General features: G+C 40.8%; 1 protein-coding gene across 6 annotated transcripts in view; it reads left to right on the top strand.

The window, feature by feature from the left end:
* Positions 1 to 14,074, top strand: part of CHRM3 (cholinergic receptor muscarinic 3) — a 226,495-nt gene extending 212,421 nt beyond the window's left edge. For 5 of the 6 annotated variants that reach the window (XM_083432205.1, XM_083432209.1, XM_083432206.1 and 2 more), the window contains one exon: positions 2,773 to 14,074. In XM_083432205.1, the coding sequence (XP_083288331.1) occupies positions 2,792 to 4,588 (1,797 nt within the window). In that variant the 5' untranslated portion in view covers positions 2,773 to 2,791 and the 3' untranslated portion in view covers positions 4,589 to 14,074. The remainder of the gene's footprint in view (positions 1 to 2,772) is intronic. The other variant, XR_014509155.1, reaches the window with a different exon arrangement.
* Positions 14,075 to 14,720: the final 646 nt, after the last annotated feature.

Here is a 14,720-nt window from a genome sequence, read left to right as displayed (position 1 = left end):
ATTTTGTATTTTTATGTTGTGAAGCTCCCTGTGATATTCACATGAAGGAAAATATACAGATTTAATGAAAAATAATAAAACTATTGTAGTAGACACTTGCCCATTCCCCTTTCAACATTTTGCACTACTCTCGGGTTGACTTCCCTTCTTCCCATTCATTTAACTTTGTACTGCAACATTCTTAATGACAGCCTTAATGCAAAGTTCCAGGATCACCTACTGCACCAAAAACATCCATTATGAAGAAACAAACGATCTGTACATTGATATTGGGTGAACATACACCCCAGTTATTCTTAGTGAGTGAAGGACAGGAAGGGTTCAAAGAAGCAAATACATTCCAATCATGATAATGAAGCATTTCTAATTGGCACTAATGTGCAGTGTGATAACAGGGGTGCAAGGTATAGGTGGTGGAAGGGGCTTCAGCCCCCTCAGTATTTCTAGGCAGGGGGCTGAGTCCCCGCAATACTGAGGGGGCCACCATCCCTTGCAGCCCCCAGGCGAGCACGAAAGCCCAGCCTCAGCTTTGCTCTTGAGTCAGGTCTGACCCGGGGGCGAAGTAGAGAAAAGGCAGCGGCAGCAGTGTTGCCACCCCTCTCCTGTAAAGGGCTGCAAGCTCCTTCGTGCTCAGCCACAGCTCCACTCCTGGGTCAGGTCTGACAGCAGGAGAGTTGCAGCAGCATTGCTGCCCGTCTGCTTGACTGGGCCGCGCCATGCAAGGGTGCTGCAGAGGCAGCATTCTTGGGCAAGTGCTGCCCCACCAGGTGGCAGTGGGAGGCATGGAGGGTGATTTTTGCCCTCCGTACCCCCTGCCACTGACGGGCGAGCGCTGGCCCGCCGGGTGGAGGCAGGAGGCTTGGAGGGCGATTTATTTCTGGGAAGGCACTCTGGCATTCCTCAAAGGGACTCCCGCATGTCTCAGCAGGCCTGGTCAAACGGGGGGGGGGGCATCACACATGTGATGTCATGCACATGTTACAGCACCCCACCCCCACAATGTTGGGTCCAACTCATCGCTCCTGTGTGATAATGAAGTATTTCTAAATGGCACAATTATGTAACTGGAAGAATGAATTTAAGTCTGACTGTTTTTCTGGAGCCCTGTCTTGTTATAAAGAGAAAATCAGAGAATGTTATATTGTTGGAGTTTTAACACAACATTCAGGTTATCATTGCAATTTATAATGCTTTCCCTATCTCACAGTTCTAAATCCTCCAATGTTTAAACTACTTCATCTAGATAACGGTGCAGACAAAGCAGAAATATAAGCTTGCCAATTATATTGGCGGTACAGGGAGATCGGATTTTGAATACTAAGTTTGCCGTTCCCTTCTCTCTTGCTTTGTTTGGGCTTCTGTCCAAGACCATCAGCACAATAGACTCTAGCTTTATGAGGGAAGTAACACAGAACATTTTGAGGGCGGCAGAAAAATAGGGTGTGTTGATTTAAATGAGAAGGAAAGGCTGGGTTTGCAAAACCTCGCGCAGTATGCAAATAGAATAAATTATTCCCCTTATATTTGAAGTTAATTTAAAGGGCCCTCCTAGCTCCAAGGGACACTTTCAGTGTTGGCAAAAGTGGGCAAAGGGGTATTTATCCATGTAAAGGGGCCACCCCTGCCCTTCCTTTGACTTCTGTAATCACAGTTGGCCAGTCTTCTTTCCTTCGGACAATCACCCTCACAGTAGTAAGATACTCTTTGCCATCTGTTGCTGAGCTGCAAATCCCAACTGCCCCAGCAAGTTTGACCGATAGCCAGGGATAATGGGAACTGTAGTTTAGCCATATCTGGCGGATCAGTGATTCTCTATATCTGTCCTAATACATGCTGGATTAGGCCACTGACCCATTTGGTCCAGCATTCTGTTCTCACAGTGGCCAACCAGATGCCTATGGCAAGCCTGCAAGCATTATATACATAATTTCTGTATGTGTGTGTGTTTAAATGTTTATATTTTGCCTACACAGGGTGGCTTACAGAATATAATAAAATACATCTATCAATCAAATAAAAAGCCATATATATTATAACTGTATTAAATATACCAGGTTGAACTTAAATGATGGAATTTGAAAGCATGTGAGGTTGGGATCGGTGCTCAGTCTGAAAGAGTCTTTGAAGAATTGTCTTTTAGTCCAGCTGAGGATCAGTAACTATGTTTACGTCTTATTTTTGGTAAAATAGTACAAAATTTGTGAAAGAGATTTATCACAGACAATAGCAGTCCTCAATAAGTCCTATGCAAACTCGTCATGTAAATTCCAAATTTAAATGTCTCTGAATTTCCATTCCCATATTAGACTGATCTTCCTTATTGATTAGGGCCTCATTCTTACATCTTCAGCATGACTGAGTATATGTGTCAAAATTTTAAACAATGTTTTGGTGTTATATGCCACCAAGTATATAACAATTTCCCTTTGAATTAGCAACTAGTGAACAATTTTCACTATGTTCAAGTCTTGAAGCTTATATAATGTCTCAGATCTTGTGTCCAACAAACCATAAAATGTGTCATCTGTTCAGTTTCACAATAATATCCTAGCAGCAGTTTTAATAAAGCAAGTGGTTTTTGTCATTTGCTTTTCCCTCAAATTGTGTTAACTCAGCTGAAAATGTTCTTCCTATAACCACTTCACATACTTTGATATCTCAGATGTAATAGATATTCAACTAATAATAACTGATATGGTGGTGCCAGCAAAGTAACAAATCCTAATTTGTTTCTTTCTCTCTCTTCTCTTTCTCCTCCACCTCCTCTTGCAGAATATGTCAGAACGTCACAATGGTCCCATCTAGCAACAGTACAATCTCTTCCTTGGTTTCTGTGAGCGCTGTCTGGATTCAAGACTCCCAAACAACAGGCCTCCCAAGTGATGCATCCTCGTTCACTAGCAGTCATGGCCTCTCCCAAACAAACGAGAGCTTCTCTCTCACCACTATGGAAATGACCAATGGATCACAAGTCCCTGCTGATCCTCTGGGTGGCCACACCGTTTGGCAAGTTGTCTTGATTGCTTTACTCACTGGCTTCTTGGCCCTTGTGACCATCATAGGAAACATCCTCGTGATTGTGGCATTTAAAGTCAACAAACAGCTGAAAACTGTTAACAATTACTTCTTGCTGAGCCTTGCTTGCGCAGATTTGATCATTGGCATTATTTCCATGAACCTGTTCACTACATATATCATCATGGGCCGCTGGGCTTTGGGAAACCTGGCCTGTGACCTGTGGCTCTCCATCGACTATGTAGCTAGCAATGCCTCAGTTATGAATCTGCTGGTCATAAGCTTTGACAGATATTTTTCCATCACAAGGCCACTTACCTACAGAGCAAAACGAACAACCAGAAGAGCTGGGGTGATGATTGGCTTGGCTTGGGTCATCTCCTTTGTCCTTTGGGCCCCTGCTATTCTGTTCTGGCAATATTTTGTTGGGGAGCGAACTGTTGGTGAAGGTGAATGTTACATCCAGTTCCTGACTGAGCCTATCATCACTTTTGGCACCGCAATAGCTGCCTTTTATTTGCCCGTCACCATTATGAGTATTTTGTACTGGAGGATATACAAGGAGACAGAGAAGCGTACCAAAGAGTTAGCAGGACTCCAGGCCTCTGGCAGCGAAGCTGAGGCAGCACGCTTTGTCAACCAGACAGGCAGCTCTAGAAGCTGCAGCAGCTATGAGCTGCAGCAGCATAATACAAAGCGCTCAAAGAGAAGAAAGTATGGCGGCTGCCACTTCTGGATGACATCCAAGAGCTGGAAGCCAAGCCCAGATCAGGTTGATCAGGAGCACAGCAGCAGTGACAGCTGGAACAACAATGATGGCAACGCATCTCTTGAGAACTCTGCTTCGTCGGATGAAGACGACATTGCCTCTGAGACCAGGGCCATCTATTCCATTGTACTGAAGCTTCCAGGACATAACACTATCCTAAACTCTACAAAGCAACCCTCATCAGAAGACCTGCAGGGGTCAGAGGATGAATTGTCGAAGATGGACACAGAGTCAAAAGACAAGAAGCCTAAAAACCTTCATCCACAAAAGTGTTTAGAAGATGGAAACTTGCAGAAGAGCTTTCCTAAACTTCCTGTTCAACCAGGATCAGCAACACACACAGGAAAGGCTACTGATGGCATTTCAACAGGACATAAGGCACCTGCTGCCCTGCCTTTGTCATTCAAGGAAGCTACCCTGGCCAAGAAGTTTGCCTTGAAGACAAGAAGTCAGATCTCCAAGCGGAAACGAATGTCACTCATCAAAGAAAAGAAAGCTGCACAGACACTCAGTGCCATTTTGTTTGCCTTCATTATCACATGGACCCCATACAACATCATGGTCTTGGTAAACACCTTTTGTAATAAATGTATTCCCCAAACCTTTTGGAACCTGGGGTATTGGCTTTGCTACATCAATAGCACAGTGAACCCTATGTGCTATGCACTGTGTAACAAAACATTCAGAACCACTTTTAAGATGTTACTGCTATGTCAATGTGACAAACGTAAACGACGTAAGCAACAGTACCAGCAGAGACAGTCCGTCATTTTTCATAAGCGGATTCCACGGGAAGCTTCATAAAATAGTATGTTTTAACAATGGAAAAACATATTAAAGGGATTGCAAAAATGGGAGGGAGGGTGGTTGCTGGAGCCAACTACAAATATTTCATCTTCAAGATGAGAAAGGATCAGTCTGGTGTATGCATCTATCCTTTTAATACTTCCTGTTTAATGTAATGGTTTATACCGCATTAAGCAAAAACAAACTAATTGCAGAGGTTTTTACTAAGGAACAATCAAACGTCTGAAGGTTTTGCTACAAAATCCCAAGGAGTTGCAGTGCAATTATGAAAGCTATTGGTGATCTGCCCAATTATTCAAATGTAAATCCATTCTGGGATCTCAGGTGAGCACATGCAGCTAGCCCATTCCTAAGGAGTAAAGTAGGTTTTAGCTGAAGTAACTAGTTGGACGGATCTATCAAAAGAAAACATATGTGTGCATTCTAAGCTTAGGTTGCACCAAACCTCTTAGAGCTTCCCTTCCTCACCTCTTTTGGATGTAATGACAATTCTTGTGGGCCAAGTTATTAAAGAATCTGCAGAGGAGGAACCAAGGCACTCAGAGCCTGCCATCTGTTTACCAGGAAATAAGATGCCTGTCTTTTGAGGCACTGCTTATCATGATTGTCAGATGCGAGCAGCACAAAGGGGCCTTGAAAATCATTTTTCAGCTTATATTTATGTTTTCTAATTTATTCTGAAATTTTGGCTTCTCCTTAAAGTGGCAAACCCCTCACAATAAATGCGCACCACAGTGAAGAACACCAGAAGGCCCCTGTTTTATGATTGTTATAGATGCAGTTTTAATTATGTTTGTGCCTCGTCCTGGAATTGCTTTGCAATGAAGGGCGGGTTAGAAATATTTTTAAATAAACAAACAAATAAGGGCACTTACTATAGCCACACATTTTTACAACGGAAATGAGTATCATGTATATTTTTCATATAGAGATGTACCTTGAAGAGCTCACAGTCTCTCAACTGGAGATGTGAGGCCACATGCAGATGAGAGAATCCTTACTAATATTTACTTTAACAGAGAACACAAAATACTGGGAGCTGCAGTCTTTACAGGATGTACTTCTGCATCAAACGTGAATGTCGATGGACTTTTGGCCTGGTTCTCAGACTTCAATTATGCCAGTACAAATAGGATAGCGCCCAGTGTGGCTCTGGGAGTCTCCAGGTTGCTTAGAAGTTGACAGTGACTTCTGTGCAGATTAGGGGAGTCCAGCCCACTCTGCTGGTTTGGGGGGTGGGCAAGAGGGGACAAGAAGGAGTTCTGAGGGCAGCACCAGGAAGAAAGCATGTGATTATTTCAGTGCATTTATTCAAGGGTTTGAAGAAGTCAAAAGTCTATGTAATAAGCACATCACTTCTCTCAGGCAGGCTCCTAAATCAGACTGCACCAGGGTGTTCTCAGAACGAGTGTCTGTCTCTATTTTCTGCACATTTACAAAGTGTTTTTAGAAATGGGGGGAAATAATTATGTATTTAAAGAAACTGACTTGGCACTTTCCAAAATGCTTGTCAATCTTGAAAGCTTCTGTTGTTGTTATCGTTGTTGTTGTTGTTGTTACAACCAGTAGTGGAAAATTCAAGTTTGTGCAGTACAATGTCCCAAATTAATGTAAGTAGTCTGCTATTTTAAATAGCTAAGCACCTTCTGAGAAAGACAAAAAAAGGGCTTTAATATTTATAGTTGAGATGTGAGCAGTGATGGCTCCTGGTATTTATAATGTGGTCAGTTCCTGAGATCTTGGACACAACCCACCGTCCTCTTATGCAACTCCTGTTCACTCAGTGATGATTGCAGAGGAGATGTTCCAAGTGGATTGTGCCTATACTGTACTTCACAAAAGTCAGGACTTCCCCAAGGAAAGGATTGTAATTTAAAACTTAGTTTCAGTTCAGATTTACTTACATTTTGAAAGGTAATTTTGTATATTATGCTTTCAATTGACCAAGCTTCTTTGTGGAGTTTTTTTTCTCTCTTCCTTTTTTTTTCCATTAGACCTGACACTCAGATTTAACAAAAATAAAAAATAAAAGTGCAACTTCCTTTATGAAAAGGGGAATCAGTGTTGTGAACACAGAACTGGTATAAAAGCTGCTTTTGTATTCAGTGTGAGATGGTGTTTACAGATGATTTTGACAACAGTGGAAGTATATTAAATAGTGTCTGTGTATCTGAGCTATTTAATTTTGTGTTATGTTTATATGAAGAAATATTTATACATAAAAGCCACCAAAATGTTTTATTTAAATGTTGATAAATATTGCTCTTCAGTCTTCAACTGTAATGTCCTTTAAATGCAAAATCATAAAGGTGTTCTTGAGAAATGAACACAGCTTTCAGGTCTGTGCATCACTGATTGTAGTAGGTTCCATTTGTGAGCACGGAAGAGTTTCCCCCGTTTATTGCACTCCACCAACATAGACTGGTCTCAGCAGGGCTGGAGGTCAGGATAGCTGCAGCTGCCACGTACACCCAAAGGTGTATAGGGGAAAGCTCCTATGAACTGCATGACAAGTATACACTGAACAGGAAAAGCTTTTCCCAGAATTGGGGAGGGGGACGATGACACAAAACAGGTTGGAAAGCAGCAACTACTATCAGACTCTAAGCAGTGGAGAACTTCCAGGTAGGAACTCTAAAGGATGGGTGTGTTTTTGCTTTTCCTATGGAACCAAGTGATTAGGACTGCTGGCATGCATAGGGGTGTAGTGCTTTAGAGGCCAGAACCACAAGGTGCAGAATTGGAATAGCTTGGATACCATTGTGTAGTAAGGTGGGGCTGTAAATTTAAACAACAAATAAATAAAATACAAATGGTGAACTTGAGTGAATGTCAGAATTGCACCCCATACCAAATGCCAGATCTGCTTTTATTTTTTAAAACTCACATGCAAGCCAAGGCACTTTAGAAGACCATCACATATAAAGCTCTCATGCCAGGTTCATCTAAAAAGCCAGTTACATATTCTACCCAAACAAATATAACAGGAACATCAATCTTCTTCTTTTTTAAGGGTGGAATTCAGGCCAGAGAAGCATTGTGTGGGGATGGGGCTACAAATAATTTCCTAAGCAATCCCTTCCTGGTAGGTTTGCAAACTTGCCTGTTCCCTTGGAACTGTGGACAAAAGGAGAGGCATGGATTTCACAGAATCATAAAACTGGACAGTTGAAAGGGATCTCGAGGATCATATAGTCCAACCCCCTGCCATGTGGAAATCATTTGGCCCAATGTGGGGTTCGAACCCACAACCCCGAATCTTAAGAAGCTCATGCTCCACCAACTGAGCCATCTCAGTCAGTCCACATATAGGCTAGTGTTAAAGATGGAAAACAGAAAAAGCAAATACCTTGGGCGCCGGCAGAGAATGCCCCACTGACCATTAGAATGATCTGTTTTTAACAAGTGAGTGGGCATACGGCCATGGACTGAGGGGCATTTTGCCTCCTGGCCCTATGAATGCAAAACTTCAGTGGGAACAGGAACCTGACAGCAAATAGTGCTTCCTCCCTCTAAGTTCTTGCAGCTTGTTAGGACATTGCCTCTTGAGTTACTTATTAAGAACAGAAAGACATTTCATAGCTCTAGTTGACCTTACAACTATTGTTTGAGCATTTATATATACAGTATATTCATACATATATATTGTCATATCATTATCTTTTGCTATTTAGGGTAAATACAATTTCCTCTATGAGATGTGAGGAAGCCAGACTACAACAAGGAGGCTATCTTGCATTTTGCTGATTTATTAATGAGAGAGTATTTTTTTAAATCAAAAGTTAGCATTTTTTTGCAAAAACAACAACTTGTGGCCACTGTTTACACGAAAAAGCAAACATGCGGGGATTGTTTTCAGAGAAATAAAATTAAATAAATCTGATGTTTGATGTGTGAAGATGTCTTTAACTATCCTTTGTAATTGTAGTGCAACTATAAAATGTTCAACGGCTTCTTGATGGAACAGTGCAATTTTAAGGGTAGGGTTGTGGTTGATTTTATTGTGTGAGCCCAAGTGTGCTTTGGTCAGTAAGAATTTAACAGCCTAGTCCATTATCGTGCAGGTATACTCAGTTTCACTGCTACTTTCATGCCAGGAGGGACTCAGCATGCACCATCCCCTATCAGAAATAGAGTTCCACGAGTGCCTTAGCGACAGGGTCTGGCTCAAACAAACAAATAGCTAGATATACCTCTGAGCAACTTAAGAGCTGCATCCTAATGCTAATACAGATTGGAAATGTTCTTTTGAGCAATTGACAGTATAAAGATAGCTATATTTTAGTTCCTTCCCCCTAGACCTTCATTGCACTCAGTTAACTAGTGATAGTGCTGGTGTAAAATGACCTTAACAGTCAATAAGAATTGCTTGTACAAAATCTATACTGATACCTTGATGTCATCTCCCACCAGGCAAGAGTACCCCAAGGAGCCTTAAGGTGGCTGATGCTGGTATCGTGGATCAGGGTGCAAAGAAGTGCATATAGGAATATATAGCACCTTCGGTTCCATCTATATGTATAAAAACACACCTGACTGCATGCATGTATGAAATTGGCTTGTTCTTCAAAGAGTAGCAGCCTGTAGGTAATAGATGGCAGTTGGGGCACAAACATTCTGTCATAGACACAACTGTGTAGAGCAGGAATGGTAAACCCTTTGGAGGCTACATGTATTGACATGTATTGACATTTTCTTTTTAAAAAGGACAAATGTGGGTGGGGAGGGAATTCAGCATCATAGAATTGTAGTAGGAGTGGTAGGTGATTTTTTTAAAAAAAGATGAGAAATTTGGGGGAAGCTTGAGTAGGTGACAGAAAGCAGCAGGGTACCTATGGGAACAGCCAGTAAAAAACAAACAGACAAATAAAACAAAATATATTTTTAAGATTAAAAAGGGGGGGGGACACATTGGCACTGTCAAACAAACTACTCAAGCCTGTTGCATGCAGATGCAGTCTATAGACCAAAAGTTAGCTACCCGTGGTGTAAACTAAAGTGGCGATAGACAGACAGATAGACAGATGGATAGATCATTTTCAACATAAGCTACAATAAAAGACAAACTAATCTAATATATGCTCAGGCTGAAGGGCATTCAGGTGGTGATGAAGAACAGGCTGCCACCATCTACCCCTTTGCTTAAAGAAACAACATTGACTAGTACTGCTGTATCATTTGTTTTATCTGTTCTAAACAACAAGGAGCAGAGAGAGAAATCTATAGCCAGCAAGTTATGGCCTGTTCAAAATAGCGCCAGTTGGTTTTATGAGGTTATTGACATTTTCTGCATTGCTTGGCTGTTTCAAGAAGAACTCACTGCAGGAATAACAGTTGACCTGTAGTGAATACTTATTGAAACTTGTTTGTCCGTGTGTGTGTGTGTGTGTTTGTGTGTGTGTGTGTATGGGTAGAGGAGAATACTTCAAAGCACTGCAACTTTATTTCTGTTGCTAGCCTGGTATGAGAAAGTGGTGTAGCAACAAAATAGACCTTTGAGGTTTCCTGAACAGCTCTCTGTAAGCGACACTTCATATCCAGGGCTTGGACAAAAATAACAAATGTTCCAAAGAGCTGTTGAAAGCACAAGAAAAACTGGAAACATTTCTCAACACCAATAAAAACAAAACAGAAAGGGGTATTTTTCAGCTCAGCTTCACCCACTATACTTGGATTATAGATGGCATGTTTTAACTTTATTGAACTGCATTCCTTTGGCTGTGGAATAAACAGCATGGGCTCAGTGCTACCTCCCTGTGAAGGGCCCTTAAATCATAGGGGTATTAGGGAGACAGAAAGTTTCTATCATTCTTCCCTCACACATTAGCTCTGCTGTGCAATTTTGGATTGTGGTTCTGTAGGCAGGATGCATGTCCAATGAATGTTAAACCAATAAAACCTTTCCAGGATATACAATCCCTGTATTTTCCCCAACATACATGTTAATGCTTAATTTCCTATTTTAATGATAATTAATTTAAATCTTGGTCCAAGTTAGTTCTACAAGGCTCTTCTCCACGCCAACACGCTCTTGCTTTAGTGATTTTTAAGCAAATCATGCACAACTGCAGTCTGCAAAGGCATCATGAAGTGGACATACAATGAGTGCTTCTCCACAGTGAGTCAAGACAGGAAAAAGGCAAACTATTTGCAAATCTAGCACCCTACTATTACTAGCCAGAGGAAGCATTAAGAAAGTTATTTAAAACCCAACACAAAAATCATAACAGTAACATTATGAATTCTAAATGTGAAATACAGCCTACTTATCATTGAAGAACAGGGCTCTGCTAACAATATTTATCGTGCCAGATTGCACTTTTGCTTAACAGGTGGGTTTCTTTAAAAAAACAAAAAGCCACCCTGAAATCTGATTAGGTGGCACCTTCACTTCTGTTGGAACTTACCAGCACAAGTTCTATTGTAATCTACAAGCTGCCTTTCCCCTGAATAACCTTGATAACAGCTACATTAATGGAAACTGAGAATTCCATTTTCCCCCTTAGTTGCTGCTCATAGTCCTGCTTGCTTGATAAGATAAAAATAATGCTAATCTAATATAAAAATCATATCTGATTGTACTAGACAATGTGTACAAAAAGCTGATGATGTAACGTTTACATAATCGCAACGTGTTGCCTGAACGTTTCAAATGTGTTTCCGGTTTCTCTCCCTATTTCTGTAAATCTGAGGTCAGTGGAAGAAAACTAGCTCTGCAATAGAACAAGCAGGGTAGCTTTTAAGAGAGAGTGCAATATTAGGGACGCTCATATAGGGAAGGTCATATACCCTGATCTACAGTAGCTGGCAATGCTGACACAAGGGATCTATACGCTCTTGCCTTGGAAAAGCAGTCGTTCAGAGGATCGTTGCACTGATTCCTCTTATTTCACCACCACTAGCCTTGTTCTGGTAACAAACTGGTGGGTGCTCAAGGGATACTAAAGCATAAGTACTGTCCAGCTGCTCATAACTCCCCTCCCCCATTCTAGACCTACGGTAATGGCTCAAAGTTGATTGGAGAGTAATAGTAGCAAAATCTCCTTACTGAATCGGGCTGCATGATAAATCTGTCACTGTCCATTATTATGTGGGCAATTGTGTTTTCTTCTGTAAGAATAAACTGCAGCAAGTCTTGAGCATCCACACTCCCCATTTCCTCTCCTCTGTTGCACACATGAAGAGGTGAACAAAAGCTTAATTTTACATTTTAAACTAATTAAATTTTCCTTGTGAACCTGGGGAAATTGTGTCTTGTCTAAAACTGGTTACTGAGAAGAAGCTGAATCAAACCTTGGTTTCAGATCCTGACTTAGTTTCAAATCATAGTTTAAACAAACCACAGTTCTGAATTTGGACTTCACAAGAAATTGTGGCTAGCTTTAAATCAAATATTTTATTCATTAGTGCAAAACAGGGTAAAAGGGAGAGTGCAGCATGAATACGCAAAGCGTGCTGTGTCTTATTCTCACAGTGGGAACGCAGGGTTGCCAGTTCTGAACTGAGTCACTGTCTTAAATTTCCTTGATGCTACCTACGGTACTAGGCTCATTTGGCAATATTCACACACAAAAATGCACACTTGCCAAAATGTCTGTTGATTATAATTTTGACCTAATTCATTTCAACAGAAGTAACACAAAGTGCAAACTTATATCACTCACCTACTGGCTTAAAGAAACAGGAATGTAACCCTCCCCCCCAACCCCCCCCCCATCCGATAATGCTTGCTTTTAATGTATTTATGTTCCCAGCTTCTTATAAAATGTTGGATGTTCCATAAAAATGTATAGAGCTAGTTGGCTGAGAGAAGCAAAGGGAAAATATTCAGGATCCACCACCACCCCTCGTATAAAATCTGAGTGCCTACACCTTTAACTCTGTTTCAAATGCCAAAAACCACAATCCTGCATGATAAGAGAGCAGAACAGTTTCTGAAGTCCATTCTAAGTCTCCCTTTCTTCATTAGCAGCTGCCATGCTGGTTGTTGCATGCCCTCCCATACATTTCTCAGTATATTTAGTAACTTGTTCTCCCACCACACAACACACACACACACACACACACACGCGCGGGTTAAAACAGATGCTCATAGACTGCAGCCAAGACATGCATACAGCAAATTAATATACTGAATCCAGTTCTTCCCAACAATTTTTAATGGAGAGTTTTACAGTGCAGTTCTAACACGTCTACTCAGAAGTATGTCTTATTGAATTCAGTGGTGCTTATTCCAAGATGAAGGGGGCTAGAATTATGAAAGGATTTGTTCGGTTTTTCTCTTTTAAAATTTACTTCCCTGCAGACTGGTTTTAATTTCTGTTCTTCAGGATCCTTCCAACAGCATTACCAACATTGTCCCTTTGCAGTTAGACTACTTAGTTATGGAGCAACTGGCTACACTGAGTGTTTCAGTTGGTTCCCTCAGTCTTACAGCCATTTTGGTTTCACTCTAGGGCCCTCTCAGACTACTTCAGATACCACACAGCAACAAACCCAGTTTGCTTCTGGGTATACATTCCCCAGGTAGCTAAAGTCCAACTCTTAATGCACATGCCTGCCTTCATACACACTTGTTTTTCGCATGTTACATGGTTTGGGGAATACACCGAAAACATGCTCTGTGAAGAGATATGTAGTTTGCCTTGGGGAAATCAGGAGAAAAGGTAGCTGTGAAAGAATGGAGAGGAAATTGGAAGGGAACAGTGAAGAGACCTGGGTCAGACTCCCCTCTTGCAAATGGGTTCACAAGAATTTCTACAGCAACATTTCAGGCTTTTCTTAATATATCATCATCTTACTAATATTTGAAGTGCTGAGAATCCTTCAACTGATAGGAGCACAACTGCAACTATACAATCGTTCTTAGTAAAAAAAAATATATCTCCAATTATGCATTTTACATGCATATATTCATGAGAAAACAATGTTTTGCAGAAATGTTACTAAACAACGCAAACCAGGATAATTTATGCAAAGCCCTTCTACCATTCCACTTTCAAACCTCCAGCTAATGGGGAAATGTTGGTAAGGTATGCTGAATTAAGAAGCGCTTACATAATGTGAATAAATATCACTAAAAACTCAACAAGTTTCATAAGAAGTTAACCCTTGTATCCTGTTATGTGCCCTCAGGGATCCCCATTTGGTACTAAAATGCAGTTTAACCTACTAAACTTCATACTGTTTAAAGTATCTGGATGTATCAGATTAAAAATGACAAAAAAAATTGTAAATTGTGTGATTGAGTGAAGTTGTATGTATATTTTTCAAGTCTTCAAGATAGTTGACGTTTTAACTTATTTGAGTTTTTAAGTTGCAGTCTCTTCATATTTTGAAATTTTGTACACCTTGTAAACTTAAATATTTTGTCACTTGTAACTTATTTTTGTTGCCATATACTGACACATGCTCATTTCTATATGAAGTGTATTGTTTATTAATTGCTTCTGAGGCAGCAATAAAAACATCAAATTGTTCTCATGTTCCTGTTAACATCCATATATGGGGGAAAGGGGTATTCTACCATTACATTTCCTAACAAAAATATTCCCCAACTGTCCACCTCATCTTATTTAGGGGGAAACTAAGCTACTTCTCACTGAAGATAACTGAAGAACTTTTGCTGTTGACTGCACCACGTAAGGTTTTGCTCAGATTCATTAATTTCTTGTGGAAGCTTTTCTAGACAAGAAGGAACTAACTGCCCCACAATTTCATGTGTGAATGGTGCCTGGGGAGAAAAAAGACATACCCATAAGTGGTTTTGGGGAGGGCAGTGCACCAATTTTTCCCAACTTATTCAGCCATGAATTAAACCCTGGGTGGAGACCATGTTGACAGACCTAATTACCCTAGTGTTCACACCAGCTAATTTTCACAATACGCAACTAAGCAGGCACTACTTCAGTGTCATTTCCTGCACTGATTAGCACTCTTGTTCCAACAGAGTTGCTATCTAATAAAAATATTCTGAAGAAGCATGCTTCCATATGTTGCTCTCTTGTTTGTTGGACTGGGGTTGTTTCATTTTATTTATTTTTCTAAGCTTGAAGGACTCCTGACCACTGGAAGTAAAGCAACAATGCTTGCTGTAAGTTACCTGAGCCAATTAGGGGAGACTGGCAGG

The sequence above is a fragment of the Podarcis tiliguerta genome (assembly GCF_965153285.1).
Source record: "Podarcis tiliguerta genome assembly, chromosome: 3".
NCBI lineage: Eukaryota > Metazoa > Chordata > Lepidosauria > Squamata > Lacertidae > Podarcis > Podarcis tiliguerta.
The sequence above is the reverse complement of the archived record's forward strand: the minus strand, read 5'-3'. Positions and strand labels throughout refer to the sequence as shown.